The following is a 26267-nucleotide window of genomic DNA, read 5'->3' as shown; positions in this document are numbered from 1 at the left end:
TTAAATTCCGCTGACCATCCGAGGGGGGAAGTCATGTAAATTTGCACTGTCTGGAGGCTGTCTGCCAAGAACATGTGTCTACTGGCCAAGCTATCCTAGTTGAGTTCCCCCGATTGGTTTGGTGTAGGCAGGGGAGGAGAGGGGGTGGTGCGGGCAAGAGACAAAGTGGGGGTGCACAATTATGGCAGGGGAGGTCTAAGATTTCCTTTTGCTACTCAAGAGACCCACAAGAATTTTTTTTTTTTTAATGAACTTACATTTTGAGTCATCTTCTAGCCCCAATCCGGTTCCTTACAAGGAAGGTGTGGTGGGAAGCTGAGCTTTGGCTGGGTGTGCTTGTCAACAGGTCAGCTCCCAATGACTCCAGGGTGAACGACTGACCTGAGAGAGATCCTAACTGCCCACCTGCCCGGTTTCAACCAGGTCGCTAAGGTTAAAATCACCCCCTTCCTGTTTGAGTATGTCCTGCCTGGGAAGTCTAATGATAACAAAACCTTGCTAACCTCATTTGAAGTCAATGATAATATTTTAATGTTTTCTCATTTTGAAGTAAGTGTTTTGTCAATTTTTAAATTACATTTCTTTCTCTATTCATTTAGCACAGGATCAAATTTAATTTATAATTGGTGCATTATTACAGTTTTTTATGACACACATATGCACAGTTATAAAGATGGGCAACATTATTACATTCCAGATCACTTTTGGATTTGTACACTTTTAAATAGTTCTCTACTGTTTTACTTTAGATAAAAAGCTTATTCATCTGATTAGCTAATAAGTTAGTCTTTATACTAATAAATATGTGCTAAAGTACTTCCCCACTACTTTCAAAAGAATATATTGGCAATATAAAGTTTACTTGTGATTAACACTCATTCACAGCCCATCATATGCAGGTACAGTACATACATTTCTAACTTACACTGAACATGTATATCACATCTTTGACATCTATATATGAAGGAACCTTTTCATTCCTTAATGATATCATATACCTGTATCTGTTTCATTCCCATTACCGTATTATTTCAATTTGGCTCATAATGGGCACAAGTAGTTTCTTAATCAGCAGCAATGCATGACAAGATGAATGCATGGCATCTCTACATTTGCTTTATTTGGAATATATACTCTGAACCAAAACAATATGCTCTAAAATTGTGAATAAGTATCTATTAAAACACAGATGGCAATAGCTTGTTACTGGCAACTTTCTGACCGAATAACTAGAATTACATCCATACATCATTCTAGCTAAGGACTCAAATACTGTATACCAATCACACAAGACTACCTGTATAATATGTTGCATCAATATATCGTTCTACCAATATGTCCTGACACTAGGGATACAAGTGCTCACAGCTGCTCTGCACAATTTATGTAACTGTTCTATGGATCTCAGCTCATCATTACAGCAATAATGTGCTCAAATACCTATCTAATGTATCGATAATCTATCAATTGCGGGCTTTAATTATTGAGAAGCATGGTGGAATGACATACAACACTAGAGATAATAGTCAGATCCATATAGTAACAGTAATCCTTCAAATATTGATGGCTTCCACAAACACAAGCCTCATCAATAAAATTCAAATTTAAGCAATTTCACCACTTACATCAAGAAAGCTCACATTGATCTTTTTAAGTGTATAATAGGGACAGCCAAGTTCACCTTAAATCAGTTATTTCTCGCGTTAGTGGCATGTGACAATGCGTTAACAATATGGCTCTATACGAATCATTTTGATGGTGCTCCAAAATTAATTTACTAATACATTTGTTTAATGCGGCAGAGATTTTCTTTTTAACATTGCAAGTCAAAGACAAAGTTTAAGGAAGTGTTTTTCCTTGTCAAGGTACATGAGCTAATGCTGCCTTTTCTTCATCCAGTTGGTGGCAACACCAGCAAAAGGTTCAGCTTGGTAGCATTAGGTGAGGGGATTTCATCACGTCACTTCCAGTGATGCTGAGGAGACACGGTCACACTCAGCACGTGATCGCAGGCTGTGCCATTGCTCCGATGAGGTCCGGTGCATGTTCAGCAGGCGGCGCCAGTGATTGGACTCGGGGGCACCTGTGGAATACTGACCAATGACAATCCGGCCAACAAAATCATTGCTGCTTTTCATGTTGTGACCATAAACTAAAAAGGAAATATCAGACAGACAATTAGCACAGTCGATCTCAACACGCAAAGCAGAAAGTACACATAAATCCAATCAGTAGTCTACAATGGCACACAAACTCCAAATAGTGTTCCTATTGATACAGCCACAGAAGATCCAGTAAAAGAATAACATGGCATTCTCGCTTATAGACTATTATTTATAACTGTCAATATTGATTGTAGAATTTGCCACCATTCTTAAATTAGATCGGTTTTATCTTGTAATAATACAATTATCTTGTCACTGAAAGTCATTGGCAAAGTTTCTCACAGAAATCATTTTGATCCTGGATTTCTGCCACATAATAAGGTTGTGCAGTTTTACCAGTCAATCAGATAAACATCCCAGGCTAAAATTCAGTTCCAACTATAGGGATTGCCAAAGATGTTAACTATTTACAGTCTTAAGGGAACTGTAAACCACAAAAAACTTTAGCTGCACTTTAATTACACATTGACATTGTGCAAAATCCATTGACCATAAAATAAATTCTTCCTGGATTTACATTTTGTTTGGATTATGATCCAATTTACTTAAACCCACAATGCATTTAAAAACATTACTCAAATGATGTTTCAGCAAAATAATGATATTTATAACATAATATTAAACTTGACTGAATATCAGTAAATGGGTTTGCACTCAGGATTCCCGCACAGCAAGTCTACTCCATGTTAATCTTATGCAATCCCCAATGACTGGGTAAAGGCGACATTGCAAAAGTCTTGCAGCAAATTGTCCCTCTACATTATAGAGGAGGAAAAACTTTGTTCGGGCGTGGAGGAATGAAGGATTTAAAATAAATATTAAAACTTAGGTGTTAAAAACAAAAATGAAACATTTTCAATGGAGTCCTTTTTGAAAATTCTGCCATTAACCTATAGTCTTTGAAGTTTACTGGTTTATTTTATCCCTACTGTGTAGAGATTGTAATATTATATTAGATTGAATCCCAAATGGAAATAAATTAGTCAGATGCTAACCATCACTGCGCACAGAGGTGCAGTGGTTAGCACCGCAGCCTCACAGCTCCAGTGACTTGGATTCAGTTCTGGGTACTGCCTGTGCAGAGTTTGCAAGTTCTTCCTGTAACCATGTGGTTTTCTGCTGGGTGCTCTGGTTTCCTCCCACAGCCAAAGACTTGCAGGTTGATAGGTAAATTGGCCATTGTAAATTGCCCCTAGTGTAGGTAGGAGAGGGGTGGGGATGTGGTAGGGAATATGGGATGAATGTAAGATTAGTATAAATGGGTGGTTGTTGGTCAGCACAGACTCGAATGGCCTGTTTCAGTGATGTATCTCTAAACTAAACAAATGGTAGCTTTAAATGGAATGCTTAGCAAGTGGTTTAAAGGCTCGAGTTTGGTTAAATGAAACAAATGATACCAGCATTAAAACCTCTGCTGCCCTCAACAGGCTTTAGTTTGAAATACAGCCTTTATAAAATTTGTGATTATGTTATTTACTAGCGTTTCACATTTCAGACACAAACATGCAACTGAAATGAAAATAAGCAGTAAAAATTCAACCTAAAGTATAAGAGCAGTGAAATAAAGCCAGTGTTTGAACATTTTATTGCCATTACTCAGTTCTAAATATCCAATCTAAGTCACTGCCCGGATCAACGATCAATAAGTTAAAAAATAAAACATAAAGCACTCCAAAAGAATCACGAGAGACAGTAGGGTGCAGCCTGTTCAGTACTGCAGCCCAAGAGAAACTTGTATTTATTGCCTTTCATATCTTCAAGTTATTCCAAAGTTCTTCACAGCTAATGAGTTTCTTTGTGAAGTGTAGTCACTGTTGTTATGTGGGAAAATGCAACAGCCTATTTATGCATATGGTCCCACAAATAACAATGAGATAAATATTCTGGTTTTGGTGATTTTGGTAGAAGATCAGGACACCGGGAGGATTTGCCTGCCCATCTGAATATATAGATAACCCTTCGGTTTAACATCTCATCTGAAAGATAGCAACTCCATCAATCAGTACCTCCTCAATACTGCACTGAAGTGCCAGCTTAGGTTAGTCCTGCAGTGGGGCTTGAACCCAAACCCTCTATTGTAGACCATTCTGCAGCTGAGAGTCTGGGTAAATGATCTGTCATCAGGATTTTGCTATGTCACTTCAAACCAGCTGTTAGGTAGGAAACACCACCATATGCAGAAGGTGGTCTCTGTCTTTCTAACTCTCCTTATAGTTTCACTACTATAATGTTAATTTCTATCTATCAATATCATAAAGTACATGAGACCAGAAACTGCTTTAAATGATGTTAATATTGATAGCAACCGATGTGAATTTCAAACAATATTTTCCGTTTGTAGTTCAGATTTCCAGCACTTAGGTAATTTGAATTCTAAAGAAGGTGGTTTTATAATTAAAGCCTTAGCAATCTATTTGTAAACATTTCAGCACTTGATAATAAGAAGCAAAAAGGACTGGCAACATTTTGTATCAATTTGAGTGCCATGTACTTCATATAACTGTAACTATACATGCTGGTCACATGCTCCACATTGAACCTTTAAAATACAGGCCCAGAATTTGGTGACAAAATAAAGGTGGGTTTAATCTGCACATTACTAATAGTGTTTAAATCATCCAGCAATTTGTGGCAAGGAAGAGTAGCTGGACAATTTGCGCCGCTCCGCAGTTAGCCTTCCAAAAATGACAACTTGCCATCAGCATCCTATGAGTTTCAAGAAATTGTTGCGTTTGCACTTTAATTACCAATTAAACTCACACAGAAAGTTAAGGCTGGAACTTAATAGCCTAAGGACCCTTTTAATGACAAGATTTATGATCTTGCACCCAAAATCTCTGGCCCAAATAGGGAACAATTGAAACAATTTTCTGTCTTTTTTTTCTCTCTGTCTTATTCCAATCTTTTTCCCCTCTCTTTATTTCTCCTTCTATTCCTGATTTGAGTCAAATTCACCCTATTTCTTTCACAGTTGTTCCTTTGTTTCTTTCTCAATCTCATTGGGTAAGGAAGTCGATTGTTGGTTCCATTGTTTGCCAAGATCCCAAGGTGCCATGGGCCTTGCTGCCAGTATCATCTTGCACGTTCAACAATTTGCCGTGCAAAAGATTTTTGAGCTGAAAGCTGAAGGAAAAACTATAACTACCAGGCCACAGTGGGAGATGACCCACTGCGGCAAATTCTGGATCACAGAGATTTTTGGGCCAATTTGATAGTATCCAATAATGACTTGGTGCGCTGGACTCGTGAACCAGAAGAGAGAGACCCGTGAACCATCCAGATTTGTCCTCAGGCTTCGCTGAAATAAATCTAGTGCGCTGTCACAGTTCGCCAGTCTGGACCCTTTGAATCTCACCTAGCTCAAATGCTGATCTAGGACATATGTAAGTCTGGGAAGTGGAAGTCACTTGATTAACACTAGAGTAGCAAATCTTTTTTTTCATGAGGTGCTGGATCACATAAAGGTTGAAATTGGTCAACGCCAGTAATGTAAAGCAAGCTGATAGTGAATCAGCAACCTGTTTTACACCACCCTAGATTTACTCTTCCATCTGAAGGCATGAATCTCCCATTATGCATCTCTTCAAGTTTTATTATAAAGTAAAGTAATGTCCTACTTGTTTGAAGTGTTGAGATATGCTTTTGCTTACCAAATAATTTATGAGTACAATATTGCAATCAGCTACATCAATCTCATCAGCTGCTACCAAAGAATTGACAATATAAATCAACTAAATTGGACATTGGGCATCTATGATTCCTTTCAATTATAGGCGTGCACAATTCTCCCATAAAAATGCATCCTTTCAGTAAGAATTATCTGAAATCCTAAAAATACTGAAAGATTTGGTAAAATAGATTATAGTATAATAACATTTCATTGTATATTTGATCACACCTTGTCTTTATTTCAAAAATTCTAAATGTTTTACATTTACTGTTAAACTCATTCAAACCAAAAATTTAACACAAACACCTAGCCAGCATGAGGACACAAAGCAGATCCATATCCATAAAACTGACCTGGGTCCATAAGAAAATGCTTTGCCCAATTGCAGTGTATAGTTTAAAGATAAACCAATATACTAAATCTACAATGGCTCACAAATTAAGCTGCTAAAGTTTCTCATTAAAGTAGATTACTCACTGAAAATTACATTTGAAATACAACCCACAGGGTATTTTTTTATTTTGAGATTCTGAACTGCTGGTAATATTTGCTTATACTCTGCATCACTTGTTTCTGTCAATCACAAAGCCAGGAACTATCAGTGTAGAACAGAGCTCAGCACCATTTATAAACAATATCAACAGATCAGGATTTCAAACACTGCTGTAACAGTTTGAGAGATTTGCTGAATGTTTCAAACATAATTTTCAGTGGCTGTCATAAGAGTGACCTTTCAAAGCAGCAAACGTGTTCCTGTGGAGAGCATCACATTTTGACATATGACTATGTGTATAAAGTTTGCAAAATACACAAAATATGAATATATTAGCAGAAAACATAATATGAATATACAACCAGGAATACACTGCAGGGGAGGCAGGGAATTGCTTCATCAGTTTCACACATGTTAGTGGTGCAGAAATGGAGTAGGGAATTTTCTGAGCCAAGGACATCGAGTGGCAGGAATTTCCACCCACCGTGCACCTTAAATACTTGCAACAAGTTCCCCCATACATTATGCGCCTTCCTGCATTTTGTCTGCCAAATCCCCAGTGGCCTCATTTGCTTGTGCCAGAGTGACAGTCAGTAAGAAGCAGCTACAGGTTTCCTGGGTTTGTGCGATTATTGCAGTCTGGGTGAATTAGTAGAGGTGCAGCAGCTGTCAGATCATCCGATCAAGGTGGAAGTGAAGAGCTGAGAGCTTGGAGAGTTCACACATTGATTTCTGCAGTTTGGAAATGCTTTGTGAACCTTATTTTTGCATTTATCTCAACAAATGCTTGCATTTGCTTCTGACACAGGGTCAGCTCATCAAAAGATTTTTGTACCTACCACCCCCGTCGCCCCCCCCCCCCCCCCCACCCCACCCACCCCACCCCACCTAAAGCCCCACAGCAGTCAAGTATGGCTTCCCCTATGGGTATAGCACTGTATGAAGAGCAGCATGGAATGGAGCAAAGGGGAGTTAGGTACCACTGAAGAAGGATGCAACCCAACATTATCCCTCTGTAGAATATAAAGGCAGCAGAACCTCTGAAGACCTCTCCATAGAAGAGTGCACTTCAACAAAGAGGCATTAGGGCATTTCTGTGGCCTGTTGCATGAAGACCTGGAACCATGCACATCAACCTGCACCACTCTCTCACTGGCTATGAAAGTGACACCACCATCAACTTCTATTGCACAGGGTCTTTCAAGTAGTGACTGGGTTCTCCAACATCAGCCAGGGAGCAGTATAGACATGCATTCATTAAGTCGAAGATGCCCTTTTGCATGAGGGAAGTACAATGTATAACCTTTGGAAATACAGCGAGGTAGCACAGAGATAGGGCCATACAATTGTATGGGATTGCTGACTTCACCCACATTCAGAGTGCAATCAAGAGCATGCACATTGCACTGAGGATGCTCAAAGAACACCCACTCAGCTATATGAACCAGAAATGGATTGCACTCCCTCACTATCCATATACTGTGTAACAGCCATCAGAGGATCCTCCATATTAACACCCTATATGCAGACAGCTGCCATGATGTCTTTAGCCATCAAATCAATGATTGCTTCTAGATGATAAAGTCTAACCCCTGCTGTCAAGGCTATTGACCTTACTCACAGTGGCCTGAACAGCAGCAGAGGAGTGATACAATAAGACGCGTGTATCGTCTAGCAAAAGGATCCCCATAGTGTTGAAAGAACGCTTTGATTTCCTGGACAGGTTGGGAGGGGATCTGCAGCCTTCTCCAGACTGCGGGGCATCCAGGCTAATGAAAGCCTGCTCTGCCACTCACAACGTTGTCATTCAAGAAGGGCTACACTTCAACAGAGTTGATGAGTGAGCCCTTGCTTCAGCGGATCCTGAACTATATGAAGCAGACTATCCGTATAACTTGCACTCTGAAAAGCCTTTTCTGTCCGCTATTAGGGGTATCCGAGGACAGGTCAATTCAAGAAGCATTCTTCTCTGTGTAGCTTTCACGTTACAGCCTGACCTCCAGAGTAAATCCAGAGTAAAAATAATTAACTGGAGAGGGCCAACTTCAAAGGGGTGAGAACGGATTTGACCCAGGTAAATTGGAATCAAAGATTGGCAGGCCAAAAGAACAATGGGCTGCCTTTAAAGTGGAGATAGATCGGGTACAGTTGAGGTTACATTCCCACAAGGGGGAAAGGTAAGACAAACAAAGCTAGAGCTCCCAGATGACGAAAGAGATAGAGAATACAATTAAGCAGAAAAAGGGTGCATCTCACAGATGTCAGGCTGATAACACAAGTTAGGACCAGGCTAAGTGTAGAACGTTGAGAGGGGAAGTGAAAAAAAGAAATAAGAGAAGCAAAAAGAGAGCATGAGAAGACACTGGCAGCTATTATAAAAGGGAATCCAAAAGTCTGCTATAGGCTTATAAATAGTAAAAGGTTGGTAAAAAAGAAGTGGGACCAATTAGGGATCAAGAAAGATGATTTATGCATCGAGGCAGAGGGCATGGCTGAGGTACTAAATGAGTACTTTGCATCTGTCTTTAACAAGGAAGAAGACGCTGCGAAAGTCGTAGTAAAAGAGGGGGTAGTTGAGACATTGGATGGGCTAGAAATTGATAAAAAGGAGGTATTAGAAAGGCTGGCTGTAATTAAAGTTAATAAGTCACCAGGACTGGATGAGATGCATCCGAGGATATTAAGGAAAGTAACGGTGGAAATTGCGGAGGCACTGGTCATATAATCTTCCAATCCTCCTTAGATAGTGCCAGAGGACTGCAGAATTGCACATGTTACACCCTTGTTTAAAGAAGGGTGTAAGAATAAACCCACCAACTGCAGGCCAGTCAGTTTAACTGCGGTGGTGGGAAAGCTTTTACAGATAATCTGGGACAATAAGTCATTTGGATAAATGCGGATTAATTAAGGAAAGCCAACACAGATTTATTAAAGCCAAAATAAAAACAAGAAATGTTGGAACCACTCAGCAGGCCTGGCAGCATCTGTGGAAAGAGAAGCAGTGTTAATGTTTCGGGTCCGATGAAGGGTCACTGACCCGAAACGTTAACTCTGCTTCTCTTTCCCCAGATGCTGCCAGACCTGCTGAGTGGTTCCAGCATTTCTTGTTTTTATTTCAGATTTCCAGCATCCGCAGTATTTTGTTTTTATTAAAGCCAAAACATGTTTAACTAATTTGATTGAATTTTTTGATGAGTTAACAGAGAGAATTGATGAGGGTAATGCAGTTGTTGTGGTGTACATGGATTTCTAAAAGGTGTTTGATAAAGTGTCACATAACTGCCTTGTCAGCAAAGTTGAAGCCCATGGAATAAAAGGGATGGTGGCAGCATGGATATGAAGTTGGCTATGTGACAGGAAACAGAAAATAGGAACATAGGAAGATAGGAACAGGAGTAGGCCATTTAGCCCCTCGAGCCTGTCCCGCCAGTCAATGAGATCATGGCTGATCCGCAGCCTAACTCCATATACCTGCCTTTGGCCCATATTCCTTAATATCTTTGCTTAAAAAAATCTATCTCAGATTTAAAATTAACAACTGTTCTAGCTTCAACTGCTGTTTGTGGGAGCGAGTTCCAAACCTCTACCACCCTTTGCGTGAAGAAATGTTTCCTAACTCTCCTGAATGGTCTGGCCCTAATTTTTAGACTATGCCTCCTAGCTTTAGAATCTCCAAACAGTGAACATAGTTTATCTCTATCTAGTCTGTCTTTTCCTGTTAATATCTTGAAGACTTCGATCAGATCACCCCTTAACCTTCTAAATTCTAGCGAAAACAGGCCTAATTTGTGTAATCTCTCCTTGTAACTTAACCCCTGTAGGCCAAGTATCATTCTTGTAAACCTACGTTACACACCCTCCAAGGCCAATATATCCCCTTGACATTCAACAGCATTACCATCGCTGAATCCCCCACTATCAACATCCTAGGGGTTACCATTGACCAGAAACTGAACTGGAGTAGCCATATAAATACCGTGGCTACAAGAGCAGGTCAGAGGCTAGGAATCCTGAGGCGAGTAACTCACCTCCTGACTCCCCAAAGCCTGTCCACCATCGACAAGGCACAAGTCAGGATTGTGATGGAATACTCTCCACTTGCCTGGATGGGTGCAGCTCCAACAACACTCAAGAAGCTCAACACCATCCAGGACAAAGCAGCCCGCTTGATTGGCACCCCATCTACAAACATTCACTCCCTCCACCACCGACGCACAGTGGCAGCAGTGTGTACCATCTACAAGATACACTGTAGCAACACTCCAAGGCTCCTTAGACAGCACCTTCCAAACCCACGACCTCTACCAACTAGAAGGACAAGGGCAGCAAATGCATGGGAACACCACCACCTGCAAGTTCCCCTCCAAGTCACACACCATCCTGACTTGGAACTATATCACCGTTCCTTCACTGTCGCTGGGTCAAAATCCTGGAACTCCCTTCCTAACAGCACTGTGGGTATACCTACCCCAAATGGACTGCAGCGGTTCAAGAAGGCAGCTCGCCACCACTTTCTCAAGGGCAATCAGGGATGGGCAATAAATGCTGGCTTGGCCATCGACGCCCACATCCCATGAATGAATTAAAAAAAAATCCTTTCTAAGGTGTGGTGCCCAGAACTGCTCACAGTACTCCAAGTGGGGTCTAACCAGGGTTTTGTACAGCAGCAGCATAACCTCTGTCTTTATACTCCAATCCTCTGGATATAAAGGCTAACATTCCATTAGCCTTTTTGATTATTTTCTGCACTTGCTCGTGGCATTTTAAAGATCTATGCACTAGAACCCCCAAGTCTCTTTGGACATCCACTGTACTTAATCTCTTCCCATTTACAAAGTACCCTGCTCTATCCTTTTTTGGCCCAAAATGGTGAACAGTTGTTTTTCGGACTGGGGAATGTATAAAGTGAGGTTCCCCGGGGTGGGTAATAGAACCACTGCTTTTCTTAATCTATATTAATCACCGAGACTTGGGCATACAGGACACAATTTCAAAATTTGCAGATGACACAAAACTTGGAAGTATTGTGAACTGTAAGAAGATAGTGATAGACTTCAAGAGGACTTAGAAAGGCTGGTGGAATAGGTGGACATATGGCAAATGAAATTTAATGCAGAAAGGTGTGAACTGACACATGTTGGTTGAAAGAATGAGGAGAGGCAATATAAAATAAAGGATATGATTCTAAAGGGAGTGCAGGAGAAGAGGGACCTGGGGGTATATATGCACAAATTGTTAGAGGTTGCAGGACAGGTTGGGAAAGTGGTTAATCAGACATATGAGATCCTGGGCTTTATAAATAGAGACATAGGGCTGAATTTTACCAGCCCCTCGATGCTGTGGGTCGTGGCACGGGGGCTGGAAAAATTCTGCAGGGAGAGGCCCAACTCGATCCACGACGTTCAGAAGGGCCCGCCGCATATTACCGGCGGTGGGGGGGACCTTGGTGCGGCACACCTCCCACCTCCCCACCCCCACACCGCCTGGCAGTGGGTCCTTCATCTGAATATTTATATCAACCTCAATGACAGGTAAATAAACTTACCTGCAGGCGGCGGCCGTCCCACACCGAATTTCGTACCTCACGCGCCTTCGGAACACCGTACAGAGTTCTGAGGCGAGGACCTGGTGGGGAGGGAGGGGAGGAATAACGTTTTCAGGGTGAGAGAGGTGGGGGAACAGGGAGAACACGGTTTATTGGCTGTGGGGATGGTGGGAAGGGATTGAAGGGCAAAAATTAGGAGGTTGTGGGGCGGGGGGGGGGGGTGGGGGGGGAGTTCGTTTAGGGAAAAAGGTAAGTGTTGTTAATATTGGGCAATGAAATGACCATTGGGGGCATTGGGGAAGGGCCTTCATATCATTATTATTAGTTAATAAAAAATAACAAATACTGTACCTTTAAAAATGGAAATTACTTGTAAGGGCTTAAAGCCTTTAAAAAATGGCACCAGCACCTATGCGGTAGTGCCGGACGCTGTTGCCGGGTACGCAGTGGCCGCCCCCCCACGTCACCGGGGGCGGCCGCTCCTCCCCCTCTATTTAAGTCAGCCCCCACGCCTAATATATTATGCGCGGGGGCTGTGCGGCGGCACTTCCATGTCAGAAGGCTGCCGACTTCAAAGTGCGCCGTCGCAGAACACAGTGCACGAATAACATCCAGCCCATAGAATACAAAAGTAAGGAAATTATGGTGAACCATTAAAAAACACAGGTTCGGCCTCAACTGCAGTATTGTGTCTAATTCTGGGCACCACTCTTTAGGAAGGATGTGAAGGCATCAGAGAGGGTGCAAAAGAGATTTACAAGAATGGTTGCATGGATGAGGTACTTCAGTTGCGCAGATAGATTGGAGAAGTTGGAGCTGTTCTCCTTGGAGAAGAGAAGGTTAAGAAGAGATTTGATAGAAGTGTTCAAAATCATGTGGGGTCTGGACAGAGTAGATAGGGAAAGACTATTCCCATTGGCAGAAGGGTCAAAAATCAGAGGACACCGATTTAGGGTAAATGGCAAAAGAACAAACGGCAGCATGAGGAATTTCTTTTCACTCAGTGAGTGGTTAGAATCTGGAATGCACTACCTGAGAGTCTGGTGGAGGCAGATTCAATCGTGGCTTTCAAAAGGGAATTGGAGAATTACCTGAAGAGAAACAAATTGGAGGGCTATGGGGAAAAGGCAGGGGAGTGGGACTAGCTGAGTTGCTTTTGCAAAGAGCCAGCACAGACATGATGGGCCAAATGGGCTTCTTCTGTGCTGGAACCACTCTATGATTTGATGGGCTGGATTTTCAGACCACCTCCACGAAGTTGAGAATGGAGGCAGGGGAAGGAGGGTCGCCTGAAACTACTGGTGTCGGGCAACGTGTCAACTTCAGGACATCGTTCCTGGAGCTGGCATTGATAACCAGGGCAGGTAGAGGATGGGACAGGAATCCTGCTCTCCTCTCAATTGAGGCCGATTAAATTAGTTAAATAGCTCGTTATGAGCTTGCTGGGGGAGGAGGAGGGGGTGGGTTGAAAACTTAAAGGTGCACACAGGTTTCAGAAGCTGTCAGACTCTGATCAGCTGAAGGAAAGCGGGTACAGAGTGGGGAGCCAGTCAAGGCTGCACCGGGGCATCACCCCGACTCCAAAAGGGGATCAGCGAGGCAAAGGGCAACTTGGCATCTGGTAAGCAGGTGCCCTTGGTATTGTGCAGGTAGCAGGGAGTATGGCACTCAGCGCCTGGGCACTGAATGGGGTCAGCACCCCCTGGCATTGCAGAGGCAAACGAGCAAGGGGGAGCAGCAGAGAGGGAGCGGACCTGCGGAAAGAACACGGAGCAAGGAGCGGATAAATAGAGCCCAAGGATCGGGGCCTACAGCAGTTACCTTCCGGGAGCGGAGAGGAGTCTAGGCAACACAGAGTTTGAAAACAAAGTGAACAGTGACGTCATAGGAAAGCTGCAAGGTTGGTTGGTGAGTAACTGCTGTTAGGGAATAACTCTAAATAGCTGAGTTAATACACTACTGTTAGGGTGTGTGTGTAAATAGCTTAATAATAAGGAACAGGTGAGTAGATTTTTTTTTGAGTAAGGTTTATTTTAACTAGTATTGATTTTTAGTAGGATTTATCAGTACTAGTAAGGTTTTATTAGTAATTCTAAGCTGTTGTAGTATTGGTAAGTTTTTTTTAGCAGTAGCAAAGGGTCAACTAATAAATAAAGGAATGGCAGAGTTACTTCAACCTTGAGAGTGCACCTCCTGTGATATGTGGGAGCTCCAGGATGCTTCCCGTATCCCGGAGAACTATTTGTGCAGGAAGTGTCGTCAGTTGAAGCAGCTTGAGCTCCGGGTTTTGGAACTTGAGCGGCAGCTGGCGACAGTGCGGTGCATTCATGATGATGAGAGCTATGTAGATAGCACGTTTATAGATGTGATCACCCCACAGCTTAAGAGTATGCAGGGAGAGAGGGGATGGGTGACCACCCGCCAGTCAAAAAGAATCAGGCAGGTATGCAGGAGACCCCTGAGTGCATCTCATTCTCCAACAGGAATTCAGTTCTGAATACAGAGGAAAGTGATGCATCACCTGGAGAGTGCAACCAGAGCCAAGTCCATGGCACCATGGGTGGCTCAGCTGCACAGGGGGGGGTCAAAGGAAGTCTGGAAGAGTCATAGTGATAGGGGATTCAATAGTCTAGGGAACAGACAGGCGTTTCTGTGGCCGCAGACGTGAATCAAGGTTGATGTGTTGCCTCCCTGGTGCCAGGGTCAAGGATGTCACTGAGCAGCTGCAGAGCATCCTGAAGGGGGAGGGTGAACAGCCAGCAGTCGTGGTCCACATCGGAACCAACAACATTGGTAGAAAGAGGGATGTGGTCTTGCAGTCAGAATTTAGGGATCTTGGTAAGAAATTAGCAAGCAGGACCTCAAAAGTAATAATCTCCGGATTACTCCCTGTGCCACGGGCAAGTGAGTATAGAAATAGAAGGATAAGACAGATGAATGTCTGGCTGGAAAGATGGTGCAGGAGGAAGGGCTTCAGATTCCTGGGCCATTAGGACACGGTCTGGGGCACATGCTCTTGAAGTGCAGTCAGGAGAACTTTTTTGCCCAGTATGTAGCAAGTCCAACAAGAGAGGGTGCAGTTTTAAACTTAGTTTTAGGAAATGAAGATGGGCAGGTGAAAGGAGTGGCAGTGGGAGAGCATTTTGGTGGTAGTGATCATAATTCAGTCAGTTTTAACATAATTATGGAAAAGGACAGAGATAGAACAGGAGTTAGAGCTCTCAATTGGGGCAAGGCCAATTTTACCAAACTGAGGAGTGCTATGGCGAAAGTGGACTGGAAACAGTTACTTGAAGGTAAATCAGTGTCAGAACACTGGGAGGCATTCAAAGGGGAGATTCAAGGAGTTTAGAGTAAACATGTTCCCACAAATAAAAAGTGTGAGGCAGCCAAATCTAGAGCCCCATGGATGTCAAGGAGCCTACAGGGTAAGATAAGGCAGAAAAGGAAAACTTATGTCCAACACAGAGAACTCGATACTACAGAAAGTCGAGAGGGGTATAGAAAGTGGAGGGGTGAAATCAAAAAGGAAATTAGGAAAGCAAAGAAAGGGCATGAAAGAATATTGGCAAGCAAAATCAAGGTGAACCCAAAGATGTTTTATCAATACATTAAGAGTAAGAGGATAACTAAGGAGAGAGTAGGGCCCATAAAAGACCACAAAGGTAACCTATATGTAGGAGCGGAAGATATTGGTGTGGTTCTTAATGAATACTTTGCATCTCTCTTCACAAAAGAGGGGGACGATGCAGATATTGTAGTTAAGGAGGAAAAGTGTGAAGTATTGGATGTGATAAACATAGGGATAGAGGAAGTATAAATGGGATTAGCATCCTTGAAAGTTGATAAAACACCAGGGTCAGATGAAATGTATCCTAGGCTGTTAAAAGAAGCAAGAGAGAAAATAGCAGAGGGTCTGACCATAATTTTCCAGTCCTCACTGGATACAGGTGTGGTGCCGAAGGATTGGAGAACTGCTAACGTTGTACCTCTGTTTAAAAAGGGAACAAAGGATAGACTGAATAATTACAGGCCAGTCAGTCTAACCTCAGTAGTGGCAAATTATTGGAATCTATTCTGAGAGACAGGATAAACTGTCACTTAGAAAGGCACAGGCTAATCAAGGATAGTGGGCAGAAATTGTTAAGGGAAGATCTTGTTTGACCAACTTGATCGAATTTTTTGAAGAAGTAACAAGGAAGATAGATGAGGGTAGTGCAGTTGATCTGGTCTACATGGATTTTAGCAAGGTTTTTGACAAGGTCCCACATGGCAGACTGGTTAAAAAAATAAAATCCCATGGGATCCAGGGAAATGCAGCAAGGTGGATACAAAATTAACTCAGTGGCAAGAAACGAAGGGTAATTGTGGATGGCTGTTTTAGCGACTTGAGGGCTGATTCCAGTGGCGTTCCGCAGGGCTCAGTACTGGGTCCCCTGCTTTTTGTGGTGTATATTAATGATTTGGACATAAATGTAGGGGGCATGATCAAGAGGTTTGAAAACGACACAAAGATTGGCCGTGTGGTAGATAGTGATGAGGATAGCTGTAGGCTGCAGGAAGATATTGATGGTCTAATCAGATGGGCAGAAAAGTGGAAAATGGAATTCAACTTGGAGAAGTGTGAGGTGGATGTATTTGGGGAGGTCAAGCAAGGCAAAGGAATACATGATTAATGGGAAAATACTGAGAAGTTTAGAGGAAGTAAGGGACCTTGGCGTGAATGTTCACAGATCCCTGAAGGTAGCAGGACAGGTCGATAAGATGGTTAAGAAGGCATATGGAATCCTTTCCTTTATTAGCCGAGGTATAGAATAGAAGAGCAGGGAGGTTATGCTGGAACTGTATAAATCATTGGTTAGGCCACAACTTGAGTACTGTGTGCAGTTCTGGTCACCTCATTACAGAAAGGATGTAATTGCAGTAGAGAGGTTATAGAGGAGATTTACGAGGATGTTGCCAGGACTGGAAAAATGCAGCTATGAGGAAAGATTGGATAGGCTGGGGTTGTTCTCCTTTCAATAGAGAAGGCTGAGGGGAGATCTGATTGAAATGTACAAACTTTTTAGGGGCCTGGATAGAGTGGAGGTGAAGGGTCTATTCACCTTAGCAAAGAGGTCAGTGACAAGGGGGCATAGATTTAAAGTGATTAGTAGAAAAATTAGAGGGGAGATGAGGGTGGTGATGGTCTGGAACTCACTGTCTGAAAGGGTAGTTGAGGCAGAGACCCTCAACTCATTAAAAGGAGTCTGTATATGCACCTCCAGAGCTGTAAACTGCAAGGCTATGGAGCAAATGCTGGAAGGTGGGATTAGAATAGGTGGATCGTTTTTGGGCTGGCACAGACACGATGAGCCAAGTAGTCTCTTTCTTTCCCTTAAACTTTCTATGATTCTAAGGCTGCCAAGGACAATTGGGCAGCCACCTGCCCAGAAGAAAGGCTGCAATTGGCAATGGGAACACAACTGTCAGATTTTGGGCCCAGTGGTGATGAGAGGTAACACCCTCCACAGGAAAGGCGGAACCCTGAGCAGTAGGAGGGGCACAGGAGAGGAAAGAGGGGCAGAAAGGCAATGTAGGTCGTACCCTCAACGTAAGATCCACCGCCGAAGACGGAGCTACCTGCAGATTACTGAGACCCAGTGCCGCAGGAGACTGTGACTCTCCAGGCAGATGGTCATAGCCATTGCCGAAGACCTCGCACCTCACAGCACTAGTCGCCATCAAAGTCATTATGGCCCTGAACTTCTTCACTTCTGGCTCCTTCCAAGGATCAGCTGCAGACCTTGGTGGCATCTCACAAACGGCTGCACACCACTGCATCTTGCTGGTCACTGATGCCCTGTTTGCCATTGCTGGAAGTACATTCATTTTACGACAGATGCGGCCTCGCAGACACAGAGGGCATTGGGTTTCAGTGCCATCACTGGATTCTCCAGGTGCAGGCCATCATCGATTGCACCCATGTGGTAAAGGCCGGCTACCCGACCCAGACCCGACCGGACCCGATGACATGTGTCAGGTTCGGGTCAGGTCGGGTTGCATTTCTGGGTCCGGCGTTTGGGCTCGGGTCGGGCAGGGTTGGACACACTCTATCACAGGTAAGTGGCTCCAATATTAATTTAATTTTTGGACTAGAAAGGTGGCTTTGTTACAGTTATTTTAAGCTTGTGCAGATCAGCAACAAAGTGAAAAACGGAAGGTAAGTTATTTGATGGTCAGGTCAGGTTGGGCGCGGGTAAAAATGGAAGGACTCTGGCTGGTTCGGGCTCGGGTCGGATGTGATTCTGTCGGGCTCGGGCCGGGGTTTTTTTTGCAGACCCGAGCAGGCCTTTACCATGTGGCCATCAAGTCACCCAGTGACTGGCCAATCAGATACATCAAGAGGAAAGGCTTCCACTCCTTGAACGTCCAACTGGTCTGCGACCACAACAAGAGCTTCTACCACCTGTGCGTTCACTTTCCTGGGAGCTGCCATGATTCCTTCATCGTCCAGCAGTCCAGGCTTGCTCAGATCTTCGCTACAACCCCAAGATGCTTGGATGGATCCTAGGAGACAGGAGATATCCCTTGAAGAGGTGGCTACTCAACCCTCTGCAGGAGCCCCAGAAAGAGGCATAGAGGTGTTACAAACAATACCACCTGCTCAATAGGACAACCATTGAGCGGCCATCAGGCTTCTGAAGATGCGATTCTGGTGCTTGGATGGGTCAATTGGTGTTCTCCAATACCCTCCTGCAGTCACTGTGGTGGTCTGCAACGCTCTCCATGACATAACCCTTCAGAGAGCTGCAGAACTTGAGGCCCTGAAAGAAGATAGCTCTTCCAGACAGGAGCAGGAGCAGGAGGAGAGAGAGGGGGAGGAAGAGGAGGTGGAGGGAGATGACACTGAATAAGGAAGTGCCCCTGCTGCACATCGAGGTGGTCTCTTCCTGTCACTCTCTTGGGAGAAGACCTCCCTCCTCTGCCTCACGGCCACCAGCATTACATCAAGGTTAACATTGATGAAGAAAGGCGTAGCCCTGCCCCCAGTGCCTGGCCTCTGGCTCTCCTGTGACATTTCCAGTGATGGCTGCTGTGGGGAGTCTAAATCAGTCCCACGTTTCATCTGACCCACCTCCATTCCCACCCTCACTGCCTCTAATTGGACAGGAAATCCTTCTCCATACCAATTAAGGGCTTTCCCACTCGAAAATCTTAACTTCAATCAGTTTCCCACTGAAGGCAGGTTTCTGACCCAAAACAAACTCGGCTCCTGTTTCCCACCTCCATGGTGAAAATCCAGTCCTATGATTCTTCATTTGCAAATAAATATACAGTCCCTTAATCCACTGCCCATCTAATCACAAGGCAACACATCAGCCCTCTTTGCCCTCAAATCACCGTCCCAGCAATTAGCGGAGTGAAAAAATCATCAAAATGAATGTACTTTATGCTGTATAACTGTAATCTCTATGAACAAACTGCATGCCAGTAAATAATTACAAAGTGTAAACAATCACCCTACTCCCTCCTAACACCTTTTCTTGTGTATTTACACATATCTTTCCACAATATATTTCAATAGCCCTTCTAAGTGCCACCTGAAGGCCTGGATCGCAGGAGGTTGGCTCCTCATGCTGTACAGAAGAGTTAAGGAACTGAGATGAAACTCGTCTCATGACTTCTGGCTTCTATACATGGAACTGGCACTGGCTGCATCTCTGGACAGTGCTACTGAGAAACCTCATCATGCTGCTCACACTTTACTGGAGGCCTGGCATACACTCCTATCTTGAGAGATGGCAGTATCAGGTAGCTGGACTCTAGCTGTCACATTGGCACTGGATCTGTGACCCCAAGGAACAGTGGCATGGCAGCTATCAAATCCTGAAAATTCTGAGACACAGCAATCACTATGATCTAGGAGCGATGATCCATACTCCACTCCATTCAGTCCCTTATTGCCTCCAGACCTGCAGTCTGTGCTTCCATGGCACCAATTGGTCCCTGGCTGCTTCTTAGCTGGAGATCTGCTGCAGATTCCAATGAAGCTGCCATTCATTTCATAACTGCCTGAAAGGAAAACAAAGCTTTGTTGATGTTGACTTGAGAGTCACACCTGTCAGGTGCCACACATCCTTGGAGATTGACTTCAAAATCTGCACCCAGGTATGATGTTCCTCACACATCCTTCTTTGCAGGTGAGCACCAATGAGTTGTGGGTCCCACAACTCCAAATGCCATGGACAGTATTGTCCTCAGCCTCTACTGGAAAGGTGGCACATCTTCACCCAATAACCACTCCTCCAGTTCCCTCATGCTCTGTCAGTCATTTAGTGCCACTGATCCTTCCTCAATACCAAGACCTAAATCCCAGCCTGGGTGATCTACGCTGGTGCCTGGGAGCAAGGAAGCAAGTGCTACTAGTGGCGAGTTGACGGGTGTTAGGACAGAGGAAGACGGGGCTAGATTAAGCAGCTGCATGAGGGAGATGTTCTGGTTATCATACACTTTCCTCTTCATCACCATCATCAAGAGGGACAAAAGAGAAATATCTCTCCAGCTCTTCCTCCTCCTCATAATCATCTTCCTCTACCTGTGACTCCCTCTGTTGCTGTGGTGGATCTCCAGGAAAGGAAGGTCGAAGCCAAGAATAGGTAAGAATTAGCCTCTTGAGTTTAAGACAGAGCAAGAAATGGAGGTTTGGCCAGTCTCCTCAGGGATGCCGAATCAGCTGCTCAGTCACTAGCCTGGTGCCCTTCCCTACCCAAGATACTGGCCTCGTCAACTCTGATAGCAAGAGTCAAGTGAGCACCCGCTAGCTCCCTGGCCTTCTCCTCAAAGGGGAAGAAAGGTTTAAAGATGGACTGTTCTCTCCAGTTGCCGGCATCATGTGCCTATTTGTTCTCCAAGAAGGTTGAGTAAACAATGATAAGGTTAGCAGTTGAGCCAAGTGACTTGGGAGAGCTGAAGTTAGATATGGCTGTCTTAGGCTGTTAAAGTAGAGGAAGGAATTTTAGGATTTTGAATGTCAGTTATTGATGTAAGGGAAGATGTGCAGCTGTACCAGAGGGTCCAGACTTAGAGTCACCCAGTGCGAAGGGCAAGTTTTGCAAGTGTTGCTTTAAGAAGGTAAAGTGTGTGCTGGTGCATAGGGTGCGCAAGGAAGAGAAAGTCCCCAGCCTTACTCTGTCAGCCCTGGTGAGGCTGCTGAACATTGTGCCATTGGGTGAGGGCACAAGTTACATTCCTGAGAGGCTTGGTGGCACCCAAATCCAGGGGTCTGCCCCTGCTGCCTTCAATCCCTTGAGGATGGTTTGAAGGTCCGGATCTCCTGGATCAGTCCCTGCTCTGCTGCTCTCTGGAGATAGATGGTACTTGAGTGGTAAGTATTCTGTAAAAGTATACATTAAGTCAAATATTGATAAGGCATGCAGTTATGTTATTTGACTATGGGCACTGCTACAGGCAATTATTAGTATACATAAGAAAATCTTGCATCTAGCTCGTCACACTCCAGGCTCACTCAACGGAAAATGGGTATTGCAGTCTGTGTGCAGTACTAGCAGCATATCACAGACAATTTTGAGTGTCTGTGCACAACTGGGCTGACCTCACTGGATAATACAAGGTCAACTTGTTTGCATAATTTACTGCTGCTCTGGGTGTTTCTTTCTGGTGTGCTGGCACACCACAGGACCACATTGTGGAGCTCCAGTAACCAATAAGGTGCTACCCATTATGTGTCAAGTGTGGGAATGGCAAACATAGGAGTAGGGCTCCAAACTGGGCAACAGCTAATGATAGGGGGCACAGAGCAGGGGTGACAAAGGGTAGGGATGCCAGAATTTGTTCTTATTTTTTTTATGTAGCCTCCCCTACAGAACCCTTCATAGAGCACTGAAACAGGCCCTTCGGCCCACCGAGTCTGTGCCAACCAACAACCACCCATTTATACTAATTCTACATTAATCCCATATTCCCTACTACATCCCCACCATTCTCCTACCATCTACCTACACTAGGGGCAATTTCCAATGACCAATTTACTTATCAACCTGCAAGTCTTTGGCTGTGGGAGGAAACTGGAGCACCCAACAGAAACCCACACGGTCACAGGGAGAACTTACAAACTCTACACAGGCAGATACCCAGAACTGAACCCGGGTTGCTGGAACTGTGAGACTGCGGTGCTAGCCACTGCGCCGCCCATTATTGTTGGGATCCCAACAGCCATTTTAGGCAGCCATCAGGGACATCCAGAAAAACCCTTTAGCAATTTGGCGGTGTCAGCAATACAAGTGTGCAGATTGGGGGCGAAATGTTGTGCTCCAAAATTGGTCCTTCATTGCTTCTGTTTTCCATCTGGAATATAATAACATTCATAAACTTACCATTTTAAGTAGCTGCCCCTAGTGGTCCTTTTAAGGGTGTAGATCTGGTAATCCTGAACTCAACAAGCCAGATGGCTGCTGCATTCAGTGTAATAAAACAATTCCAGTTCAGGTCATAGGACATGCATTAGGCCACTTATTAGCCTAAATATCTGCGGTGGGTTAGCCTGTCATAGGCAGTCGCCAGGGCCGCCTCTACATTACCCGAACCAATACAGGGTTAATAACGATTTGGACCTGGGTGGTTGGCCCTCTAAATTGGACCTCTTTGCATCGGTTTCCCACCTGGAAACTGGGCACAGAATGAACCAATTTCTAAGCCATTGTCACTACATGATCAGCAGAAGTGAAATCATAATTCCATAAGTGTGAAAAAAAAACTGTTGATATTTTCATCTATCTTTTGAGACCTTGCACAACAGGTATTTTAAAAACAAATTAGAAACTAGCTAAGATAGAAATTTGCAAGGCACCAACTATTGGTTTCCATATCATTTCTGCTTAGGGTAATTCAATTTTCATAATGCAGTTAGTTCTCGGAAGCTACAGTTGTAATTTCATTTAGCATCTCAAAAAGAAAAAATAATCAATAGGAGATTGTTGCCAAGTCAATTCCTCCATTTGTACTGAGGTTTGGAAGAAGTAAAATGTCAAGTATAATTAAATAAATGTGTTTGCCACTTAGATAATACAGCAGACGAAATTTACAAACCCTGTTCATTGTAAACATTAATAATTCTAAATGGAAATTAAAATGGCTATTAACCCTCCCTTGCCCAAGCACTGAATTTAATTTGAGTTTGCTGTGTTCAGCTGTTTCGATACATAATATAAAACGATAACACATGACATAGTTGTATATGGAGAACATATCAATTTTTACTGTAAATTGGTTAATAACATAGATAATTGCACCATTTATGAACAAATTATTTTTGATCACAAATTCTTATCATAAGAAAGACTATTTCAAACCTTCGCACTTAGTATTGTCAAGCATAATTTTCAAATAAGTATCTCATTCAGTTCTGTGCTAACTGTTCATGTTCAGTTCTAAACAGATAATGTACAATATTGAGAAGAAAGCAAAATAATAATTGTTTTGCTGTTAAAACCAGAACAAGCTGTGTGAGGTTAATGATCTTAGCCATGGCAACAGTTGGGTAGCTATGACTGGACTTGGTGCTTCTGAGCTAGGAAGCAGAAAATTAGCTTGGGTTTTTATTGAAGGTTGCAATTGTCATGGACTTGTAATTATTTTTCTCCTCGGATTAAAAACAGTGTGTGTGCCTTTAAAACTCTGTTAAAAACAGGGCACCTTTAAGGGAGGGAAAGTTCTGGAGAAACAGTGTGCCACAGCCGCATTTTTGTTACCCTGGGCAACAGCAGGAGAGAGAGCGAGGTCATATGGTAATGTTTCCATTGGCTGTGTGTAAAACTGGCAAAAACCAGCTGAAACCAGTTAGTTCTGAGAGATTTTCCAGCGAGGTATATGGAAGAGAAAGGAGCTGTTTATTCTCTCTCGCAGAAATTCTACAAGGAGCAACAGCCGAAGTTAATTCCCAGAGAAAAGAAAAGCCTTCTTTTTCAAGAAACCATTTGTATTGCTGTGCTCATCGTTCAAAGAACTGTTTAATGCCTACTGCAGCCGAAGAGTTGAATGCCTATCTACTGAAGAACTATTTTCATCTAATCCACCTGAAGACTTCGAGTGGTCTTTGACTACTTCCACATTAGAATACCTCATCCACCAGGAACGTAATCCACAAAAACTTACTTATTTTATTTATTCTTGAGGGCTAATTTTTAAAAACTCCACTTTAAAAAAAAATGGATAACTACTGTTATGTATGAATGTATGTGTGTGAATGTGGGAATTAGACGTTATAAGGTCTTTAGACATAGGTTTTTCTTAATAGTGTTTAAGATTTAGTTTTTTAATAAATAGTTAATTTGTTGTTGTCTAAAGATACCTGATTTTGTCTGTTTCATTCTGGGGTTACTAGAGTGTTTACTTTGGCTGTTTTCTGATTGGGTGTGAAAGCTTAATAATATGCTGCGACCTGTGGAGTGACAGGACTAAATTGACAGTGCGTTGCTCCCACCGCGGTCGTAATACAATCCAATGACTTCTGCTACAAAGTATGTCCGTGTGAATATCAGTTGCAGAAAGAAATTAAGCTCAGCTGCAATGGACTAGGCTCCTCCACCACCCCCCCCCCCCCCCCCCCACACCCTGATGGTCACTCTGCTGCCATACACCTCAATGGTCACATGCAGCAAATGACTACTGTGCAAGATACTGAAGGGCTTCCAGTGCCCAAAGGACTATATAAAGCACAAGTAAGCATCCAGGAGAGGAAGGAACTAAAAAAAAAATTGAGTGGGGTAATGAGGACGCCACCCCAAATTAGACAAATGCCCAATTTCTTAAAACAATGGGCTAGAATTTGCTGTCAAAGTAACAGTGAGGCTAATGGCGCTCACTATTATTTACAAGTGGTAAAGCAATTTCAAACAAGACACAGATGCACCGTTAAATGCGGAATGCAAAAGTTGCTGTTAGCTTTGCATAAACTGTAATTCGCTGTCTGCCTCACCATTGAAATTCATTGAATGTCATGATGTTCCTGTATTTGGATGGTAGATACAAATTGAACCATCTCAGATACTTTGGGCTAGCAATTACAAATGTAGGTACCCTTTTAGTAATGTGATTATTGTCACGAAAACCCTTCATGCCAAATGGGAAATATTAATTTCATCGGTTTGAACCTTGCCTTAGACTTTTGCTGGAAATTCTTACAAATAACTTTTTTTAAAAAGTACACTGGTAGCCAAGGTGGCCACTGCAATTTACATTTGAAACATCGAAGACCAGAATGGAGACAACACGACTGACTCAACCTCACCAGAACAACGGGGTGCTCTCTGATTAAATTACCTGAAATGGCCTCATCAGTATGGTCGTCAAGGGCCATCGACACCCATTGACTTTAAAAGAGCCAACCCCCACCAAGTGTGATTGAACAGCTTGAAGGGTAGAGCCTTGAATATCAGAGAAGCTTCTGGAAGGACCTCGTTAAAATAAAAAGAGGTTTGGTAATGTCATATGACTGCTTGTGCAGCGCTGGAGAGACTACAACCTTTTTCAGACAGCAGAGAACAGTATCAGAAAGCCATCAAGGAGGCACCTTGCTCTCTCTCTCTCTCCCCAGTCAGATCGCCACAGCCAACAACCAGGGGATAAGGATTGAAACACCTCTTCTGCCTTCAGGAGACCTGAGAAGCAAGCCCACAACTGTGCACGTGACCCAGCATGGACTTCGGGACTACAATTTTAACTGAGAACTCTAGGACTGATATACCATATTTAAATTCCATTTATTCTGGACTCTACTCCAACCAGCAAAACTGTTTATCCTTCTGTAATCTAGTTGTGTGTATGTGTGTGACTCTAATGTGAAGATGTAGCATATTTTAGTAATTTTAACTGGTTTAGAGTGTTAAGAATAATAAACTTACATCTTTCTTGTTTAAACTCAAGAAAAGCTGCCTGATTGGTTCTTCTGCAATTACATTAAAGGAACAGGAGCAAGCACTCACTGAGGTGGTAGGTTCAGTCACTATGTTAAAAAAGGATAAATCCTGTTGCAGTCAAACCAGAGAAGGGGCCAAGGGGGAGCCTGAGACCCCTTCCTCACCTGGCTGTGCAAGATTGTATGCGATCACAAATTTCAGAGGTCCATTTCCCCAAAAGCATCCATTATTATTGATTACTGCTAATCCACCTCTGTAGCCCAGATAAACAATTAAAAGTATGGAAACTCATTCCTTCAGGTTTTAATTGTTGCTAGAGATTTTTAAAATGTAAAAATTTAATTTTTTTACAGTTATTTTTGCTTTGCCTATCTGTGTTTTTTCTCTCTCTTAATCCAATCTTTCTCTCCCTTCCTTTATTTCTCATTCTCTACCTGATTTGACATTGAATTCTTCCACTCTAATTTACGCTCCCTGC

The 26267-nt window shown here is 43.2% G+C and overlaps 1 protein-coding gene across 1 annotated transcript in view; it reads right to left on the bottom strand.

Annotated features, from left to right (window-relative positions):
• Window positions 1-1955: 1955 nt before the first annotated feature.
• syt17 (synaptotagmin XVII) overlaps window positions 1956-26267 on the bottom strand; it is a 75733-nt gene continuing 51421 nt past the window's right edge. The window contains exon 8 of the mRNA XM_068056853.1: window positions 1956-2152. Coding sequence (XP_067912954.1) covers window positions 1956-2152 — 197 coding nt within the window. The remainder of the gene's footprint in view (window positions 2153-26267) is intronic.

The sequence above is a fragment of the Heterodontus francisci genome, chromosome 24 (assembly GCF_036365525.1).
Source record: "Heterodontus francisci isolate sHetFra1 chromosome 24, sHetFra1.hap1, whole genome shotgun sequence".
Taxonomy (NCBI): domain Eukaryota; kingdom Metazoa; phylum Chordata; class Chondrichthyes; order Heterodontiformes; family Heterodontidae; genus Heterodontus; species Heterodontus francisci.
Note: the sequence above shows the minus strand (reverse complement) of the source record. Positions and strands in the feature narration are given on the sequence as shown.